The sequence below is a fragment of the Diospyros lotus genome, chromosome 11 (genome assembly GCF_014633365.1).
Source record: "Diospyros lotus cultivar Yz01 chromosome 11, ASM1463336v1, whole genome shotgun sequence".
NCBI lineage: Eukaryota > Viridiplantae > Streptophyta > Magnoliopsida > Ericales > Ebenaceae > Diospyros > Diospyros lotus.
In genome coordinates this window covers 17,541,256-17,562,421 of record NC_068348.1, presented here as the reverse complement: position 1 = coordinate 17,562,421, position 21,166 = coordinate 17,541,256, and the positions used below count along the sequence as shown (strand labels likewise).

General features: G+C 35.2%; 2 protein-coding genes across 2 annotated transcripts; both read right to left on the bottom strand.

Annotated features, from left to right (window-relative positions):
- Positions 1–1,795: 1,795 nt before the first annotated feature.
- On the bottom strand, positions 1,796–2,634 carry LOC127813330 (uncharacterized). Its single transcript, XM_052354256.1, has one exon. It carries the CDS (start codon positions 2,480–2,482, stop codon positions 2,309–2,311), a length of 174 nt encoding a protein of 57 aa, XP_052210216.1. The 5' UTR covers positions 2,483–2,634; the 3' UTR covers positions 1,796–2,308.
- Positions 2,635–17,099: 14,465 nt separating this feature from the next.
- LOC127813335 (glutelin type-D 1-like) lies at positions 17,100–18,998 on the bottom strand. The gene is made up of 3 exons (XM_052354263.1): positions 18,696–18,998; positions 17,870–18,584; positions 17,100–17,774 (listed from the first exon to the last, which is right to left on the bottom strand). The coding sequence occupies exons 1-3, from the start codon at positions 18,907–18,909 to the stop codon at positions 17,636–17,638; spliced, it is 1,068 nt and encodes a 355-aa protein (XP_052210223.1). The 5' UTR covers positions 18,910–18,998; the 3' UTR covers positions 17,100–17,635.
- Between the last annotated feature and the right edge of the window lie 2,168 nt (positions 18,999–21,166).

Here is a 21,166-nt window from a genome sequence, read left to right as displayed (position 1 = left end):
ATATACTTTTTGGGGGTTGTCAAGTTATATGGTCTTTCAAAGACCATAATATCTAATAGGGATGTTTGTTTGAAATTTTTCACTCCTTGAAATCATCAACAGATGATCAAACCAAAGTTCACAATTATGCCTAGGAAGCTTATTGAGATATTTGGTTCATGACAATCATAGGAATTGAACCCTATCTTTCCCACAACTTAGTTTGACCACAATATTTCTATCACTAGGTTTATTAATTATTAGTATGAGACTTTTAGCTTGGTGCATGGTTATGCCTAGAAAAACTCGAGAGAGCATTTAGACCTTGTTCCTGGATCTCCCCATGCTAGAGTGTCAAAGTCTACCCTAACGTTTGCACAACACTTTCATGACTTAACATTCAGATTAACAAACAACTTGAAGCAAGTAATACTTTATATAAACTTTGAGTTGATTCACATAGGGATCATATTGGAGATTATGTTATGATCTAACTTAAACTAGAACAATGGCCTTCAGGACCCATTTCCAAATTGCAAACTCATAGTGGTGGTCCTTCAATGTCATTGATATACCATTTTCCTTTAGTTTTAGCTTTACATTAAATGTTGAAAACCTTATTGCATACAAAGACCATGCCACACCCCTAAATGATCCTTTTGTTGACTAATCAAATTAACTCACTCTTGAGCCCATTACTCTATTGCCATTGCCCTTTACTCCTACATGCAAGGCCAAGGATAAAGCTGATGCTATGTAGATAAACAGATTGTATTCATTGGGTGGATTTTACTAGAGAGGAATTATAGTAGATGAATCCAAATTTATTGGAGTTCTCCAAAGTTATCAAGATCTTCAACCGTAGACACCAAGTTTAGGCAACCACTTTGCCAGGTTTATAGCTGGGATGAAAGAAGACCATCTAACCACTTACTTTATAGCTGGGTGATTGAATGTTGAAATCAGCAAAACTGGAAAGCAAGTTTTCTTCAACAAGAGGAAAATTAATAGGGATCAAAGAATGAAAATAATAGAGATCAAGGGAGGAAGATGTATTTTTAGAGAACAAAAAGAATAACATCCCCCCAAAAAAATAGAATTAGGTTCTATTTTATTATCAAATATTGATAGCACAATTGTAGTAGATTTCTAGAAGGTCAAGGTTTTTATTTTTATTTTTTTGTGTATGAAAAGATAAATAAGCAAAATAAATACTTGCAATTGGACTGAATTGATTATAGAAAAAAATTCATTTTAGTCCCATTCTCTCTCAATATCTCTTCTTTTTCTCTACCTTTTCTTTGTTACTCTTTCCTCTCTCTCTCTCTCTCTCTCCATATTTTCTTCCCTCAAACTTCTTTCTTTTCCTCTTCCCCTTCTCCTCTCAATTTTGTCTCTCCTCCCACAATTCTCCATCATAAGTATCTTAATTGTTGCAAATAAATTTGTAAAACAGATGATAGTTGACGAAAATAACTTTATGTTATCAACAGACTTAAACCTAATTTTTATCCCAGCAAGTTTCATTTATATATCGGATTTCATTGGTTTTATTATACAATATGTATGTATATGGTATCAAATAGACTTCTTTGTTATTAAGATGAAATTGTAAAAGATGATAATTGTTAACAACAATTTATGTTGGTTAAGCAATGACTTTATATTGAGTGGATTTAAAATACATTTTATGTTATAATGGCAACAATTGTGGTTGCAATATAGGTGTGCTTCCACACCCGCATATTGCCATTCCTACATTCAGGGCCTCAAGCTTGCTCAAAGCAAAAACCATAGGCATATCAAGTTTGAAAACTAGTAGTGAAATGGGAAGCAGATATCCATTACAAAATAATGATATTGAATAATGCCAACACAGAAACTACATGTCATGATGCCATTTGACAGCATGCCAAAGGAGCAACCAGTTTCTGATAGAACGCTAACATCCAACTCAATTGAGTAATAAGTTGATTGAATTAAAATTAAACACCTTCATATGGTCTAACCAATACAACACTACTGATAATGGCAAATACTGCATTCCTCCGTTGTTAAATAACGAACAATGTGGGACAGAAACCCTTTTCCCCCCTTCTTTTGCTTTTCAGTAGTTTCTTGCCAACCAAACAAGCCGATAAGGATCTAGAATAAAATAAAACACCTTTTTTCATCAAATATAAGACTGATACCACCAATATTTCCCACAAAACAATCACTGATAAATCCAATCGCCTACAAAACTTAATCCCTTCAATGGCAGGAGACGCGCAAAAACAAAAGACCTGCAGTGGAAAACCTGGATTCGAATGACGCCATGGCCTTTCAATCAATTATCTTCGTCTCTCTTCTTGGGCTTCCGATAATTCTCCTCGTAGTGCTTGGCGATTACAAGCCCCGTATTGACAATCTTCTGTATGTTGGGAACGTTGTAGTTCTGTGCAACGTACACCCCGAACACCGTCCCGACCATGAACGAGAAGCTGCTCCTGATCAACCCCATAGTCTATGATCAATGATTCCTTTTAAAATTGTGCGAGAATTGCGGGATTGACGGAAGGGCTTACATAGGTTTCTTGACCCCCTGCCCAAGGCTGCGGCGATTGCGGCTATCCGGTGGTTTCCGGCGAACATAAACATGACAATGATGTTCAATGTATCAGATGATTAAAATGCGATTCAACGTTAGCCGCCTGATCTTATAAGTCTTGTGGGACCCAAGGAGTCCAATTAGTTGTGGTTGTTAAATTTTGTGTTCTGCTTTTCCTTTTTATTTTAATTTTTTTAAAAATTAAAAGTTAATTTTAAAAATAAAGAATGGGTAAATTTCGATTGGTACTCCTTAGTTTTGACAAAAGTATATTGATCACTTATTGTAGGAAAGATAAAAAAAATGAAAAATTAAAAATTAATAAAAAGTAAATCAATAACAAATATTCGGTCAACAACTATAAACGTAACTCTACCAATGATAATAAAGTTTATTTTTATACAAAATTGATGTGTTGTTCGACGTAAACCCTACCCCAGAGGCGGAGCCAATGTAGCCCCAGTGACGGCCTTAGCCCGTCACTGATTTTGACCTACACTCAAGCTCGCTAGAAAATTGGGTATTTAAAAATCCTCACTCAATCAGTCCCTCTCTCGCTCGCCCGCCGCCCACCCCCTCTGTTCTTCTCCCTCTCTCGCACTAGCTCTCACTCACTGCCGCAGGCTTCCTCTTCTTATTTCTCGTCCTCACTTGCTCAAGATTTATTTGAAATAATTATAAAAAATTTTGGGATGAAAGGATATTAGAATAGATTTGATTATTTTTAATAAAAAAATCAAATTGAACACTAAAAAAGTTAGCTGAATTGAACCAAATTAAAAAAAAAAAGAAAAAAGCTAAACCGAACCGATAATTTCAATTAATTCAGTGCAATTAGAGCAAAGTTTTGTGCACCCCTACATACAAATAACATGATGTTTAATGAGTCCTGGTTTTAGTTATAGCAGATAGCTAGTGCGCTCCATCCCATTGAGGGCCATATACGCCACATGGGTCGCTTAATTAGCCCATTATTTAAGTGTTTTTATAAGTTACGTTATGAAGTTCATCACAAGATTTGAACTGTATCACATCAAGTCGCATACATAATATATCGATATATATAATTTCTTTATTAGTAAATGAATCCTTAAGAATATATATGATAAAATATTAACCACCATCTTATTTTAAAGGAACATATAAATAAACTAGTAATTAACAATGTTATTCCTATTACTATAATTACCAGGACATTGAAGCTCGAACCATACATCTAATTACTTTGATCTTTTTGGTTTTGTTTGTCATCTTGATTCTTTTAATGAATCTCTTGGTTGCAGCCCCATATATGGTTTTTTTTTTTTGTAACCCCTCTAACTAGGTTGTATCATTTTATTATATATATATATATATATTTATTATTTTTATCAATGGCCATAAAATAGAACTAAAAAATTGAACAGATATAAATATTTATTTTTACTACAATAAATTAAAGTTGAGGTTGGAGATTACAAAAGAAAGAAATAGACAACACAAACTGACTTATTATTAAGCATGTAAAGAAAGCTGATGTGGCACCAACTGAAATTATTAGAATATCCCTACGCGCTAATAGTCTCACCTGCCACGTGGATCACCTGAGAGACCGACACGTGGCCAGTCAACACTCCAGAGCGGAGCCCGAGAAATTCGGGCCGAACCGCAAGACCCGTTCCAACTTGACCGGGACCCTCAGGAGTTGTGCCCGCTCATCTCGGATACCCTAAAACGAGTTTGCCTATAAAAGACAAGGACTCTCGCCAGGTATACCCAAGCTCTACAGCTCTCTTATTTACTTCTACTTGCATTTACTCTACTGATTTGAGCGTCGGAGTCCACCCCGGAGGATCCTAGCCCCGGCCCTCCATTGTCTTGCAGGTTCTACACCCGAGGTCCGACATCACCAAGTCCGAGGTACCATTCCCGAGGTCCAGTCGCAGAGGTGGCACGTGGTGGTCGGTCCCAAATACCATCATCATTTGGCGCCCACCATAGGGCCGACGTCAAAACTCGCTAGCCTCTTCATTCCCTACCTCGCGCTTCGGACTTCAACTCCTCACCTCGAACCTCGGTCTTTCCACGAGTGTCAAACGACTTTCGCTCCTTGTCATAACTAACTACATGGCTCCCCGAAGAGATGTGACTCGTAGTCAGGTCAGAGCTAATCTAGAAGCCCCGCAGCAAGGGGAGAATCCACCACCTCCAGCCAATCCAATGCCAGAGGACCGACTCACCAGGTTGGAAAAGCAAGTCCAACATCTAACTGAGTTGTTGACTGGTTATCTACACCAGACTGAACAACATCGTTCGCATGTTCCCTCTCAGCAGGTGGAGCATCAGTCACCTCCTCCTACTCGGGAGCCTCGTCAATCCCACCAGACGGGCCAAGAAATCCACTCCTCTAAGGCGGCAGGATCCACTTCTGCCCCCTCGCGAGAAAGAGGGATTTCGCAGGAGAGGTGATTGTGTTTCCTAGAGAAGCAAGTCCAGGAACTCAAGAAGGGAAAGGAATAGTTGCTCCACCTCGGCTCTAACCAACCCTTGAGTAAGGGTATCATAGCGGAGGTTCCACCGGAAAGGTTTCGTATCCCCTCTATCAAGCTCTATGACGGAAGCACAGATCCCTATGATCACGTCGAGCTTTTCTCCTCTCACATGCTGGTGTAATCGGGGTCGGACGCGATGTGGTGCCGGGCATTTTCGGCTACTTTGGGAGGACATGCCCGGACCTGGTACTCCTGTCTTCCCCATCGTTCCATCAACCGCTGGGAAGAGCTGAAGACCTGTTTCTTAGCCCACTACGCTCCTCTCAAGCTCTCAGCGGGCGGAGCATCCGTCACCTCTTCCTGCTCGGGAGCCTTATCAATCCCACCAGACGGGCCAGGAAATCCACTCCTCTGAGGCGGCAGGATCCACTTTTGCCCCCTTACGAGAAAGAGGGATTTCGTAGGAGAGGCGATTGTGTTTCCTAGAGAAGCAAGTCTAGGAACTCAAGAAGGAGAAGAAAAAGCCAGTGGTGGAGCAGAAGACGGACTATCGCCTCTCCCGAGCTCCAGATCGCCTGGGTTTCAGGGGTGCACGTGAAAGCCCGATGAGTTATACTCCTCTCAACACCAGTCGAGCCGAGATTCTACTGGCATTGGAGGATAAGGATTATTTGCGGCGTCCTCCACCGCTGAGGTCTCCACCCAACACTCGAAGCAAAAGGAAGTATTGTCGATTCCACCGCGACCATGGTCATGTTACAGAGGACTGCATCCAGTTAAAAGAAGAGATTCAAGAGCTTATCAACCGGGGTTAGCTCCGAGATTTCGTTGGCCAAGAAGGCGTGAGTTCGGGTAGAGTTGAGTCCAAGTCGGATAATAGGAGAAGGTCTCCTACACAGGATCGCTTCCGAGAGAGAAGTTGGACACCGTCCTGGAGAGAAGGAAAACAGCCCGCTGGGGATGGATGAGCTCCGGAACCTGTTGCAAATTCGGAAAGCTGCGTGTAATCAGCACATTGCTAGGTATTATAACCGATGAGTCCACGCTAGGAGTTTCATGCCTTGAGATCTTATATTGTGACGGTTCGACGTGAGTCATCCTCAAGACGCGAATAAACTAACTCCGAATTGGGATGGATCATACCGGGTGGTAGAATCCTTAAGTCCGAGAGGCATATCGACTAGAAGACATGGAAGGCAAGTCCTTGAAGCATACCTGGAATGTCCAAAACTTAAGGAAGTTTTTTCAATGAGGAAGGAAATTCCTCGAACCTCTTTGTACTCTTTTTTACGACTAATGGCAAGACTTCAGATTCTCTCCGTCTAACAGCAATCTCACAAAGGCCAACACTTCGCCAAAGAAAAATTCAAGGGTCACGAGCCCTAGGCTGTCTCTAAAGGTGGACTAATGGCCACGGAAGAACTCTAGCCTAACACCCTCCTCCATGAGGGAATGGCTAAAATTCAAGGGTCACGAGCCCTAGGCCGTCCCCAAAGGTGGACTAATGGCCACGGAAGAACTCTAGCCTAACACCCTCATCCGTGAGGGAGTGGCTAAAATGCAAGGGTCACGAGCCCTAGGCCGTCCCCAAATGTGGACTAATAGCCACGGAAGAACTCTAGCCTAACACCCTCCTCCGTGAGGGAGTGGCTAAAATCCAAGGGTCACGAGCCCTAGGCCGTCCCCAAAGGTGGACTAAGGGCCAAGGAAAAATTCTAGCCTAACACCCTTCTCCGCGAGAGAGTGGCTAATATTCAAGGGTCAAGAGCCCTAGGCTGTCCCCAAGACGAAGGTGGACTAATGGCCGGAAGAAACTCAACACCCTCCTTCGCGTGAGAGTGGCGACAATCCAAGGGTCAAGAGCCCTAAGTTGTCCCCAAGACGAAGGTGGACTAGTGGCCGGAAGAAACTCAACACCCTCCTTCGCGTGGGAGTGGCGACAATCCAAGGATCAAGAGCACTGGACCGTTCTCAAATTAAAGAAATGTAAAAGGTCAAGGAAGGAAAACCACAACCGAGCACAAGCTAAAAGAAGCTCAATAGGCGCGGTTTAGCTTGGGAAATCTCGAGTCACACCTGCGACAAAGAAAGGCCAAAGAAACGGGTCAGTCAAATTAAGCCTTATTTTAAAGCCTATTTTGTTATTATTAACAAAATATGATAATAATAATAATAATAATAATAATAATAATGGGGAGTCGGGAAAACCCGAGGGTCGACCATGGCCGACCCAATGCTCACCCATATATATATTTATATATATATATATATCATATATGTATATTTAAAAAAAATAATTAAAAATAAATAAAAGGGCAAAAGCCCAAGGGTCGGCCATGGCTGACCCATGGGAGCCCATTTATAAATATATATATATATATATACTATTAAAATATATATATAAAAAAAAAAAAGAAAGGGCAAAAGTCCCAAGGGTCGGCCATGGCCAACCCATGGACGCCCATATATGTATGTATGTATGTATGTATGTATAAATTAGATGCTAAAAAAAAAAATGCAGAAAGAAGAAGCTGGAGGGGGGATCGGCCAGGGCCGAGCCCCCCGGCCCTGGCCGAGCCAAGCGCTCGGCCGTGGCCAAGGAGCTCGGCCTCGCTGAGATCTGGCGAGGCCGAGCATGGCCAACCTCGGCCGCTGCCGAGGTCGGGCCAGGCCAGGCCAGGCCGACCTTGGCCATGGCCGAGGCGGCCTGGCCAAGTCGACCTCGGCCAGGCAGAGGCGCCTGGCCGAGGGAAAGTTTAATTTAAAAAAAAAAAACAAATAAAAACAAAGAGGGAGTATAATGCAAAAAAATAAACAAATAACAAGTAAGAAAAAATAAAAGCAAATGAGGATGGGAAAGACTAACCTCAAGAAGTTGAATGCTTGTCTTGAAATAATAATTGTCGGGTGGGGCCTTAGGGCTTATATAGAGGGGACCCGGGGGGAAAAAAAAAATTCAAAAGGACAATGTTTCCCTCCAACGAATTTTTTCCTCCAACCAAGGACCCCCTATAATTTCAAGGTAGTAAATGAGGTTTTTAAGCACTAATCTCAAGTTTAAAAACACTCTTGTGCGTCTTGGGAAAAATCAACAGTCAAGTGACCTACTCCTCGACCCAGCATGATTTTCAGCTCGGCTCAAGGAGTGGGGGGCAAGTGATCTGGCACCAACTGAAATTACTAGAATACCCCTACGCGCTAATAGTCTCACTTGCCACGTGGATCACCTGAGAGACCGACACGTGGCCAGTCAACACTCTAGAGCGGAGCCCGAGAAATCCGGGCCGAACCGCAAGACCCGTTCCAACTTGACCGGGACCCTCGGGAGTTGTGCCCGCTCATCTCGGATATCCCAAAACGGGTTTGCCTATAAAAGACAAGGACTCTCGCCAGGTATACCCAAGCTCTACAGTTCTCTCATTTACTTCTACTTGCATTTACTCTACTAATTTAAGCGTCGGAGTCCACCCCGGGGGATCCTAGCCCCAGCCCTCCATTGTCTTGCAGGTTCTACACCCGAGGTCCGACATCACCAAGTCCGAGGTACCATTCCTGAGGTCCAGTCGCAGAGGTGGCACGTGGTGGTCGGTCCCAAATACCATCATCAAAAGCCAACCCAACAAAGCCAAGTCTTAAAGCTAGCGGTTAGGTGTTGAATGAATGATTCAAACTATTAGTTGTTGTTTTTTAGGAGCATGTGTTTTATACTTTTATTTATTAAGAGTCATTAAGTTAGTTGTTAGTTACATTTAGCACTAAACCTAGTCGGGGGTTTATGATCCTATTTTTTAACATTTTCTGTTGCTCTGTTAGCATTATTTAAGGCTTAGTGTACTTGACGTTGTTGATTGATGAACTTTGTTATTAGCCTTGCCTCTCAATATTCTATTGGAATATAGTTCTTTTCTCTATCTTGCCAACATTTGTGGTATCAGAGCCACAACCAGGTTTCGGTCATTTTTTCCACAAGCAGGGGAAAAGAGCGGGTGAGAGAAAAAGAATAAAAGGTTATTCTAATTTGTAGACCAATGGCAATAAATGGCACAAATGCTTCATCTCAACCTCTTATTCCAATTTTTAAAAGGGTAAATTATCATTTTTGGAGTCTCAGGATGAAAACTCTCTTCAAGTCTCAAGAGATATGGGACTTGGTAAAAACGGGTTTAAAGATAGGCAACCAGTCGAGCCTGCTCAACAGTCGTAGGAGAATCATAGGCAACCAGTCGAGCTCGATCAACAGTTGCGGGAGAATCGCAAGAAAGACTCCAAAGCTCTTTTCATGATCCAATAAGCTCTTGATGATGAAATATTTCCTAGAATTGCTGCAGCAACTACTTCTCATGAGGCATGGGCAAAAGTATATGGGAGACAAAAAGGCGATTATTGTGAAGTTACAAACTCTCCGTCGTAATTTTGAAACGTTAGCTATTCAAGAAAAAGAATCTGTGGAAGACTTTTTGTCTAGGGTGTCTAGTATTGTCAATCATATGAAGAGTTATGGTGAAAAAATCAATAATGAGACAGTTGTGTGCGAGGTTTTGAGAAGTTTAACCTTAAAATTTAATCATGTTGTTGCTGTAATTGAAGAGTCAAAGGATCTGTCCACTTATTCCTTTGATGAATTGATGAGCTCTCTGTTAGCTCATGAAGATAGGCTTAGCAAATCATCTGAAAAGGTTGAGGAGAAGGCTTTTTTGGTGAAATGAGAGTCTTCTTTAAAAGGAAATTCAGAAAACTCAAGAAGCTGAGGCTAAGGCAAAGGTGGATTTCATGCACGAGGTCGTGGCAGTAGAGGTAAAGGTCAATTTGGTGAATCGTGTCAATACAAGAGCTTAATCCAATGGAAATATTGCAACAAAATGGGGCACAAAAGAAGCATATTGTTGGATTAAACAGAGGGAAGAACAAAAGCAAACAAATTTTACAAAGAAGGTTGAAGAGGAGAGCAAGCTATTCATAGCCCATCTACCAATTCAATATATGATAAACCGCAATATAGTATGATTTTTGGATAGTGGATGCTCCATTATAAGAAACAATATTTTTAGTGGAGGCCAAGGTTATCACTAAAAGTCCAAAAAGTCGTCACTTAAAGTATTAGTGATGGCCAGACAGACCGTCACAAGTCGACACTAATGCCCTCGTCACTAATATAATTAGTGACGATAAAGTTATCTGTCACTAAAATTAATCCATTAGTGACAGCCATATGTAGCCGTCACTAAAGAAAATTTTTTTGTGGTGTTTCCAGTTGTCACTAAAGTATCCATATTAGTGATGATTAAAGGTGACCATCACTAAAAATACAACTTTTAGTTATAAATACAATAAGGTCCTCACTATTATTTTAAATTATTAGTGACAACACAAAATGACCCTCACTAAATTGTCGTCACTAAATTTTTTTATTTTAGTGACAACCAGCCTTGGCCATCACTAAAGCCTTTCCCTTAGTGACTGCAATGGCTATCACAAATGAAATTATTTGTGATAACATGATCCACCTGTCACCATAAGTGTAGATTTTAATGATAATTCTGACCTTTACAAATGTCATATTTTTGTGACAAAATATTAGCTGTCACTAAAAGTGTAAATTTTAGTGACAAGTCTAGCCTTCACAAATGCTATATTTTTGTGACAAAATGTTTGGCCGTCACCAAAAGTGTAGATTTTAGTGACAAGTCTGGTATTCACAAATGTTATATTTTTGCGACAAAATTATTATTTTTTAAAATAAAATATATATATTAAAATTTAAATAAAATAAAATTATTTTAATACCTAATCTATGACAGGGGCTGCCGTCGTTGATTAACAAGAGGACCCCGTCACAAACTAGCGACGATGCTTCCCGTTGCTAATTTTTTTTAAATAAAAAAATTAAAATTAAAATTAAATATTATAATTTAAATAAAATAAAATTAAAATTCAATTATTTTAAATCATGTAAGAATTTAAAAATTAAAAAAATAATAATAAAATTAAAATTATATATGAAATTTAAATAAAATTAAATTATTTTAAATCATGTAAGAATGTAAAAATTAAAAAATATAATTTCATTAATTAAATTTAATTAAATACAAATGAAAATATAAATAAAATTATATAAATTAATTTTTATATAAAAATAAATATTTTCATAAATATTACTATTTATGAATGTTCACAGTTAAAATTTTTAATTTATATAATTATATTAAGATATATTTTAATCAAAAATATAAATTAAAATTTTGATATTTATATATATAAATACAAAATTTGATAATTAAAAATTTAATTAATTAATTGAATAGAAAAAAAATGTGAGATAACAAATATAGACACAAAATTCAAATTCATAAATTAACTAGTTTTTATATATAATTAATATTTATTTTACAAAACAAATTATTTTTTAAATTTTTAATTAAATTTTATAAAAATAAAATTATATATTCAATAAATAACTATGTATAACACTGTTTTAAAAAAAATTGTATATTCATTTTATTTTTTATAACTACTTAATATTTCATTTGCAAATGTTGATTGATATAATAATTTTTTTTTATACATTTTTATTATTTTTTTTACATTTTTTAATAAATTTTCATATAAATCATCAATAATATATACACAATACATAATAATATATATAAAATATACAACTATATAAACATAAAATAAATAATAACATATATGCAATAAATATAAATAACAGAGATATTAAAATAAAATTGACATATCAATTAAAGGAAAACAATCTAACTAACATAAATATTTTTTATTTTAAAAATATTTAAAATATATCTAACAATTAAAATGATAAAAATAAATTATCAGTGACAACACAAGATGACCCTCACTAAATTGTCGTCAGTAAAATTTTTACTTTAGTGACGACCAGTCTTGGCCATCACTAAAGCCTTTCTCTTAGTGACTGCAATGGTTATCACAAATGAAATTATTTGTGATAACTTAATCCACCCGTCATTAAAAGTATAGATTTTAGTAATAATTCTAGCCTTCACAAATGTTATATTTTTGTGACAAAATATTTGGCCGTCACTAAAAGTGTAAATTTTAGTGACAAGTTTAGCATTCACAAATGCTATATTTTTGTGACAAAATGTTTGGCGCTAAAAGTGTAAATTTTAGTGACAAGTCTAGCCTTCACAAATGCTATATTTTTGTGACAAAATGTTTGGCCATCACTAAAAGTGTAAATTTTAGTGACAAGTCTGGCATTCACAAATGTTATATTTTTGTGACAAAATTATTATTTTTTAAAATAAAAAATAAAAATATATATATTAAAATTTAAATAAAATTAAATTATTTTAATACTTAATTTGTGACGGGGACTGCTGTCGATGATTAGCGACGGGACCTCGTCACAGATTAGTGATCGGACTTCCCGTTACTAATTTTTTTTAAAAATAAAATATATATATATATATTATAATTTAAATAAAATAAAAATAAAATTCAATTATTTTAAATCATGTAAGAATTTAAAAATTAAAAAAATAATAAAAAAATTAAAATTATATATGAATTTAAATCAAATTAAATTATTTTAAATCATGTTAGAATGTAAAAATTAAAAAATATAATTTCATTAATTAAATTTAATTAAATACAAATGAAAATATAAATAAAATTATATAAATTAATTTTTATATAAAAATAAATATTTTCATAAATATTACTATTTATGAATGTTCACAGTTAAAATTTTTAATTTATATATTCTTATAATTTATATAATTATATTAAGATATATTTTAATTAAAAATATAAATTAAAATTTTGATATTTATATATATAAATACAAAATTTGATAATTAAAAATTTAATTAATTAATTGAATAGAAAAAAAAATGTGAGATAACAAATATAGACACAAAATTCAAATTCATAAATTAACTAGTTTTTATATATAATTAATATTTATTTTACAATTTTTTTTTTAAATTTTTAATTAAATTTTATAAAAAATAAAATTTTATATTCAATAAATAACTACGTACAACACTGTTTTTAAAAAAATTGTATATTCATTTTATTTTTTATAACTACTTAATATTTCATTTACAAATGTTGATTGATATAATAATTTTTTATACATTTTTTAATAATTTTTCATATAAATCATCAATAATATATACACAATACATAATAATATATATAAAATATACAACTATATAAACGTAAAATAACAATAACATACATGTAATAAATATAAATAATAGAGATTAAAATGAAATTGACATATCAATTAAAGGAAAACAATCTAACTAATATAAATATTTTTTATTTTAAAAACATTCAAAATATATCTAACAATTAAAATGATAAAAAAAAAATATATAGAAGAAAAATACCTTACAAGAAACAGTGATGCTCAACTAAACTACAAAATATAAATTTATCTAACAATTGCAAAAGAGGGAGAAACGCAAAAAGAGAGTGCACATGAGGGGGGAGTGGAAAGGGAGGTGGGGATTTAACTAGGGGAAGGTGGGCAAGGAATTGAAATTTTTTTTGGGGGGGGGGGGGATTTTTAATTTCGTGTGGGGGAAAGAGGGGACGCGTTAGGGGGGAGGTGGGCGAGGAATTGAAATTTTTGTGTGGGGGAGGGGATTTTGGCGCGGCATGGCAAGGAAAGGGGACGCGTGGTAGGGAAAGTGGTGCATGGAATCAAAACAATAAAGGGAAATTCTATTCACAGCTCACATTTATTGCTCTTCATAGTCACTCCCGTCAAAATTTTCCTACATCTTTCAAAAATCCTATTTTACCCTTCACTACCCACAACCACAGCCACAGCCATAGCCATAGCTATCTTCCTTCTCTTTTACTCCCTATAGCCACAACCACAGTCGCAGCCACCCGTTTGTTTCATCTTTCTTTCTCTCTCATTGCATCAATCTCTTTCTCTCTCTCTCACTCTCTCACACGCATATCTTTATTTCTTTCTATGTCCCCTGAATACTCACACATACACACAAACACACACACACGAAAATGCATAGCTGCGACTATGGAACCCTGGTGAAATCTTAGGTTCCCCGACTGCCAATAGTCGGGAACCCTTGTGTTCCCGACTGATGGCAGTCAGGGAACCTTGTTTTCCTTGACCTCCATGGGTCGGAAACATGTTTTCTTTTTTTATTTTAATTAAAAAAATTTATTATAATAAAATAAAAAATAAAATATTTTTTTTAAAAAAATACAAATAAATAAATTCTTTTTAAATATATGTATCTTTAAGTAATTTAATATATAAATTAACTAATTTTAAATTTTTTTAAGTATTAAAAATTCAACTTACGATGATTTAAAATTTAAAATTATTTAATATATAATTATTTAAAATGCAAATTATTTATTTTTATTTTTTATTTTATTTTATTATATTAATTTTTTTAATTAAAATACAAAAACCAATGTTCCCCGACCGTTGGGTTCCCCAAGCCCCAACAATCGGGGAAGTGTTCCATGACGGCGAACATGCGTGTGTGTATTCGGGGGAGAGAGAGATGGAGATATGAGTGTGATATATTTGTGTGTGTGTTTGATAGGGGTGGGCTCGGGTGTGGCCACTGCCGCGAACCCTTGCCATGCGCGTGCCTGCCCATCGCTCCAGCAAATGCCTTTCCTGAGTTTTGATCCTATGACCTCCCGTACGCATGTGCACGCCCGAAACCACCTGATTTGCGAAGCCACCTTATAATATACTCGCAAGTATTAATTATAAAATAATCGAATCACTATTTTTTAGAATTCCCTTTGGACCCACAAATTAATTAATTGAACTTTCAAAACACCTAAAAAAGATTTAACATATTAAATTAATTAATTGAACATAAAATGTTTTAAACTAATTAATTTAAAATAAATTAATTAATTAATAAATTTAAAATAAATAAATTATTTAATTTAATTAGTTAAATTATATAAATTAATTGATATAAATAAATTAATTGATTAAAAAAATAAAATTTTAGATTATTTTGTAAAATTTAATTTAATTTTTTATTTTTTTATTACTGAATTTTGGGACAGTTTTGAAAAGACTACCGCTAGATTTAATTTTTTATTTTTTATTACTGCATTTGGCGGCGATTTTGACAAAACTGCAGCTAAATTTAATTTTTTTATTAATGAATTTGGCTGTGGTTTTGAAAAAATCATCGTTAAATTTAATTTTTTATTTTTTATTACTGAATTTTGTAGCGGTTGTTTAAAACTGCCGCTAAATTTAAATTTTTAATTTTTTTTATTAATGAATTTGGCGGCGATTTTGACAAAACCGTCACTAAATTTAATTTTTTATATTTTTATTACTGATTTTTGCAGCGGTTGTATAAAATCGCCGCTAAATTTAGTTTTTTTGAATTTTTTTTATTAAGGAATTTTGCAACGATTTTGACAAAACCGTCGCTAAATTTATTTTTTATTTTTTTATTACTGATTTTTGTAGCAATTTTCAAAAAATGGCCGCTAAATTTAATTTTATAATTTAAATTAATTAATTTTGCAACGATTTGTCAAAATTGCTGCAAAAAACCCATTTTTTTGAATCAGGGGGAGTGTTGAATGAATGATTCAAACTATTAGTTGTTGTTTTTTAGGAGCAAGTGTTTTATGCTTTTATTTGTTAAGAGTCATTAAGTTAGTGGTCAGTTACATTTGGCACTAAACCTAGTCGTAGGTTTGTGATCCTGTTTTTTAGCTTTTTCTGTTGCTTTGGTAGCATTATTTAAGGCTTTGTGTACTATACGTTGTTGATCGATGAACTTTGTTATTAACCTTGCTTCTCAATATTTTATTGCAATATAGTTATTTTCTCCATCTTACCAGCGTGGTTAACAAGTACCCCAAAACACTCCTATATAACAAGAAACATCCATTTGGGCTTGTTTGGGATTTATTTTGGGTCTTCATGTTTGGTTTTGCACATGCTCGTGGGTCCGGCTCCAATTGGACTCGCTGGTTGTTGTGTGGCGAATTTAAACATATTTGCAAAATCATTGCTTCTTTGTATTGTATGTTTTAATTCATTGTGTCTCGCGGGCCATAGGCTTTTGCGTTGGGTCTTTTCATTGTTTCGTCGTGGGTATATCCAGTGATATCTTGTACACATTTTGATCTATACATATTTACCTTTGATAAAAAAAATAAAAAAAAATCCATCTGGGCTTGACAGACAAGAATACAAATTCATTGTAAGGTCAAGAGCTAGTTATAAACCTCCAAAAGTTAAGATGATGAAAATATGACCTAATTAAAAAGGTCATTACATGTAATGTATCAGGGCCGGCCCTGGGCCAGGGCTATCAGGGCCACAGCCCAAGGCCCATAAGTGAGGGGGCATAATTTTTTTTTTTTTAAACTTATGTATATATGTGTATAAAAAATTAAAAAAAAAATTAACAAAAGATGTTGCCATTTGTACCCTGTCAAAAGAAGATTTCATTGCTATTTTTATTTTGTTGGTATATGTGATGATTGTTTTTACTTCGATTAATTGTGGAGGATAAAAGTAGGAGTATCAATAGTTCGGATTGGTCCGATTCTATAAGAATCTAGTAACTGAATCATTTTTAAAGGTTCCGAAAAAATAAAAACCATAAGCAAACCATTATATATATAAAACCAAGCCATGACCAATCCGTCAACATTTAACTTCTAAATATTTTAAATATTTTTGCAAAATATTAACTTCTAAATAACTTTGATTTCGGTTCTATCCAATCAACATTTAACTTCTAAATATTTTTGCAAAATATTAAATTACAAACAAATTTGTTAATTAAAATAAACCCATAACTTCATTAATGCTTCAAGTTTTGAAGTAAAAGTAGAACAAAATAATTCATATACTATCTCATCAAATGAGATTACATCGACCATTTAGTATAGCAATAGCGCATAAAATGTTAGAAATAAAAGAGTTAATGAATCTCGCTAGTTTCCTAAGAAGTGATACTATTTATGCATATGTATATATATATATACTAAAAAAATTATAATATATATAAGTATAATATCGGTTTCAGTTTGGTTCGAACCATGGTTTGAAAAAAAAAAAATAGTAACTAAACTAAATATATTGGTTCTTAATTTTTTAAAACCATAACCTAACCATTGAACCATATAACCAATTCAAAAGGCATGGTTCGGTCCGGTTTGATCCAGTTTACCAGTTTTTGAATATTTTTTGACAACCCTAAATGAAAGGAAGATTGATCAAATTAAGAAATGCTTATGGAGATTCGAGAGGAAGTATGTAGATTCAAATATGTTGTTTTCATTTTTTAATACAATATTTACAATGCAAGGTATTCTTTTTCCTTCATTTGGGATTTTATCCTATTAGATTTTCTCTAAATAAGGTTTTAATGAGGTCCCAAATTATTTTTTTGTAAATTCTTATAATTTTAATAAAATTAATTAATTAATAATTTTTATTTTTTTTATTTCATTTGTATAATGGGCACACTTAAAAAATTTGCCCAGGCCTCCAAAAACCCAGGACCGGCTCTGAATGTATGCTTCATATTTGGTGCGTAGAGCTTCAGAAGTTCTAGGAAGGAACTTAGAGAGGAGTGTTGCTTGTCATCTTGGACACGACAAGTTGAGCAAATTCTGGACTAGTACCAAGAGAAGCTTGCAGAGCCCCTGGATACATGGCCTTCCAAACTGATGTCTTGCCGCCAAGCTGTCCAAATTTAGGCCTGCCAATTAATTAAGGAAGAAATTAGTCGTCGGTCGTCGATTAGTACTGTGTTTGTTTGTGGGTATATATATATATATATATGTAGTTGCTTACTGGGAGGATGTAATGACAGACAAGCATTCAACTCCTTGTTCGTGATCTGCGATTTCCATGGCCGCGTAGAATGGAGGTATCACAAGCAAGTCCCCAGCCTTCACTTGGGCATCCAATTCCTGCTTGCCATTGATGCCGACGAGCTGAACTCTACCACTGCCTTTCACAACATAACTAACTTGAACCGCCGAATCTGCGGCATACGTTGGTGGGAGCACTGCGGCTTCGCCTTCCGGTTCCAGCTTTACGAGCTTGGCGCTGAGCGCAACTTCTTCAAACGTAGAATAATTAGCATTAGCAGCAGCTGTTAAGCTAGAATTACTGATTATTAGTTGTTTTTTGTGGTGGTGGTTGCATGGTTGAGGGATATTGGGCATTGAAATTCCTTCGTCGAGCCTGACGACCAAAGTGCCCGTTTGGCTGGTCACAAGCTTGCTGGCTTCTTCTTTGGTGATGCCATTATAAGCTCGACGAATAAATTCGTTCGAGAAACCGCCCAGTAGGCCTACCTTCCCAGTCAAGAAGAAGTAGGTGAATTCGCCTGGAACATAGGCCTTGGAGGTTTCACCGATGAATACGATATCCACATCGGAGTCCCCACCGTTAAACCACCAGGACACTACTCCCACCGGTACCGGGACTGCATCGCCTTTCTCAATCGTCAACACTTGTTCTCGTGATGTTCCGGGGGATATTATCCCAACCGTACAGCTGCCTGCGCCCACATATATATATATATATGCATGCACGTGTGTGTGATTAATAAGGGTAATAATTAACTACTCAATTTAATTACCTTTTTGAGAGAAATTAATTAATTAATTACCTTGAAGGACGTAGCCAATCTTGGAGGAATCGCTGTAGTGGGGGAGGGCGAAACCACGAGGATGCAGAAGAAGCTTTCCGGCGCCGACCTTGGAGTGGGCAAGTAACGGAAAGTTAGAAGTAGACCAACTGTGATAGGAACCGCCATCTCCCTCAAAGATCTTACTATCAGCCGCTTGTGGTGATAACTTCTCCTTCATCGTCGTCACCTCCATCGCGTACTCTTGCCAATCAAAATATATAAATAATATTATGGATCAAAGAAGATGGAAGATATATAGATAGATGAGCACTGCAGGGTGCACATGCATGTACATGGGTTGCGTATATATATAGAAGAAAACTTGTAGTTGTACGTAGCTGTTGGGTTCCAGCCTAAATTAGGCAGCCTAATTGTACCTAAATTAGGCAGCCACCAATTGCTCTTGCTCTTGGGGGTAAGGTTCAACTGTAAATACCCTCTCTTTATAAAGTTTTGTCTTCTCATTTGATCCTAAATATCTCATTTGTAGAGAGAGAAGTGGCGCGAGGATGGCAGGATGCATACAAGGGAGGGGATGGGCCGGATGGCGGTGGGGCTGCGGAGACCATACCCTGTCACCCATCATGGAATTGGAAACAAAGAAGGGACACATCATTATGATCTATTCGTACAAACACCTTATCGTCATCTTCCACGCAACTCGTGATTGACGAAAATAGGAAAACATTATTTTTTTTATAAAAAAAAAAAGTAAGAAATTGCAAGACTCTGTAAATAAAAAAATATATATATGAATTTTTTTTTATAAATATAATTTTTAATATAAAAATAGTTATTTAACTTAAAAATAAACATAAATTTTATAATACATTCAAATAAATTCTAAAAAAAATTAAAATTTTTGAATAAAAGGCAAAAAAAAATTTCATCTCAAGAAAATGCATTTCTAAATTAGAAACATATTTTTTATATATTGTTCTAATATTATGAAAATTAATACTATTTATTTAGAGGACATCACTAGTTTAATTAACACATTTTTATTAAAAATCTACATATTTGCATCTTCTCATTTACCAATAGTTTAGATAAATGGCATTACTCTATTATAGAATGACTATAACAAATTTTTAAAATTACAAAAATAATTTAAAAACGTTTCTTAATATTTCAAAAATAAAAATATTTTAAAAACACAAAAACGACCTCTCAAAAAATTTTTCATACATCATAGATTGTGATGTCAGGGGCAGAGTACGCCTGCCAAGGGTGGGCAATTGCCCACCCAACTTTTTTAAAAAATGTTATTATATATATATAATTTATTTTTTTTAAATTTTTTTCTGAATATCAATAGCACTCCACCCCTACCCCTCACTGCCCACTCTGTTTTTTTAAAAAAATGTTATTATATATATATATTTTAATTTTTTTCTAAATATCAGTATCACCCCACCCCACCCCACCCATGCCCAAATTTTTTTTTTTTAATTTTTAGGTCCCGTGTCCCTTTCTCCTTATACCTTAGCCCACCCATGCTCATGGCCTTGAAAATAGCACCAATGGAATCTAAAGCTGTGACATTGTGGGCCATTTAATCAATTTTTTATTTTCAAGCTCATATCAACAACCATTCTACATTTATATAAATACTTGTGTGTGTTTCTCTCTTGCAAATCATTTGGCATTAATATCTCAAAATAGAATACTTTTTTTTATTTTAGGAAAAAAAAATATGGAAAAAACACAAGAAGGGTCAATATATGAAAAAGTATAAAATGTTTTTATTGTTATTAGCTCAATTATAAGGGATAAGATGGTTATTAGTGACGGATCTACCGTGCGGGCAGGGGGCAGGGGTAGCTGCCACCAACTAGGTAAAATTTTAAAAATATATATTATATTTATTTTAAATTTATATTTTGCCCCTTATTCTTTCTCTTCCCCCCACCCTCACCCTCACCCTCACCCTCACCCTCACTCTTACTGGCCTCACCACACCATTATTGTTCGAAAATCTGTCCCCTCTCAATTGTCTCCCACTAATTTCTCTTTAGCGTGTCTCTGAATTTCACTCACCCATATGTTTTCTTCTCTCATTTGTTTTCCTCATCTATCTCTTCTATGAAAGCTCTGTAAATTACCTATTTTACAAAATTAGATCGTTGAATCTTAAATCCGATCACTTTATCACCATGAAATCAATTCCGATCTACAACAAGGTAAGCTTTTTAGTTTTATTAGCTTTACTTTTAGTATAGATTCGTGAGGTGTTTATGTATATATGCGTTATTCGGTTTGACCGAAATTTTAAGGTTAGATCTACGGAGTTTCGACCGTTGGATCTTATTGGTTTTGGGGTATGTTAGAATTTTTATATACCGTTCGTGTGAATTTCTAGGTTCCAAGAGTTCTTTAGCTTATCCTTTTTCCTTTATAAACAACTAGAAGATCATGTCAAAATTGGGTTTTCCATACGATGTCTGCAA

Bases quoted from the DNA above. Each gene is read 5' to 3' on its own strand.
- LOC127813330 (XM_052354256.1), bottom strand. From the start codon at position 2,482: ATGGGGTTGATCAGGAGCAGCTTCTCGTTCATGGTCGGGACGGTGTTC.
- LOC127813335 (XM_052354263.1), bottom strand. From the start codon at position 18,909: ATGGAGGTGACGACGATGAAGGAGAAGTTATCACCACAAGCGGCTGAT. The intron at 18,585-18,695 runs GTAATTAATTAA...ATGTGGGCGCAG, and splicing joins GATTGGCTACGTCCTTCAAG to GCAGCTGTACGGTTGGGATA. The intron at 17,775-17,869 runs GTAAGCAACTAC...ATTAATTGGCAG, and splicing joins TCTGTCATTACATCCTCCCA to GCCTAAATTTGGACAGCTTG.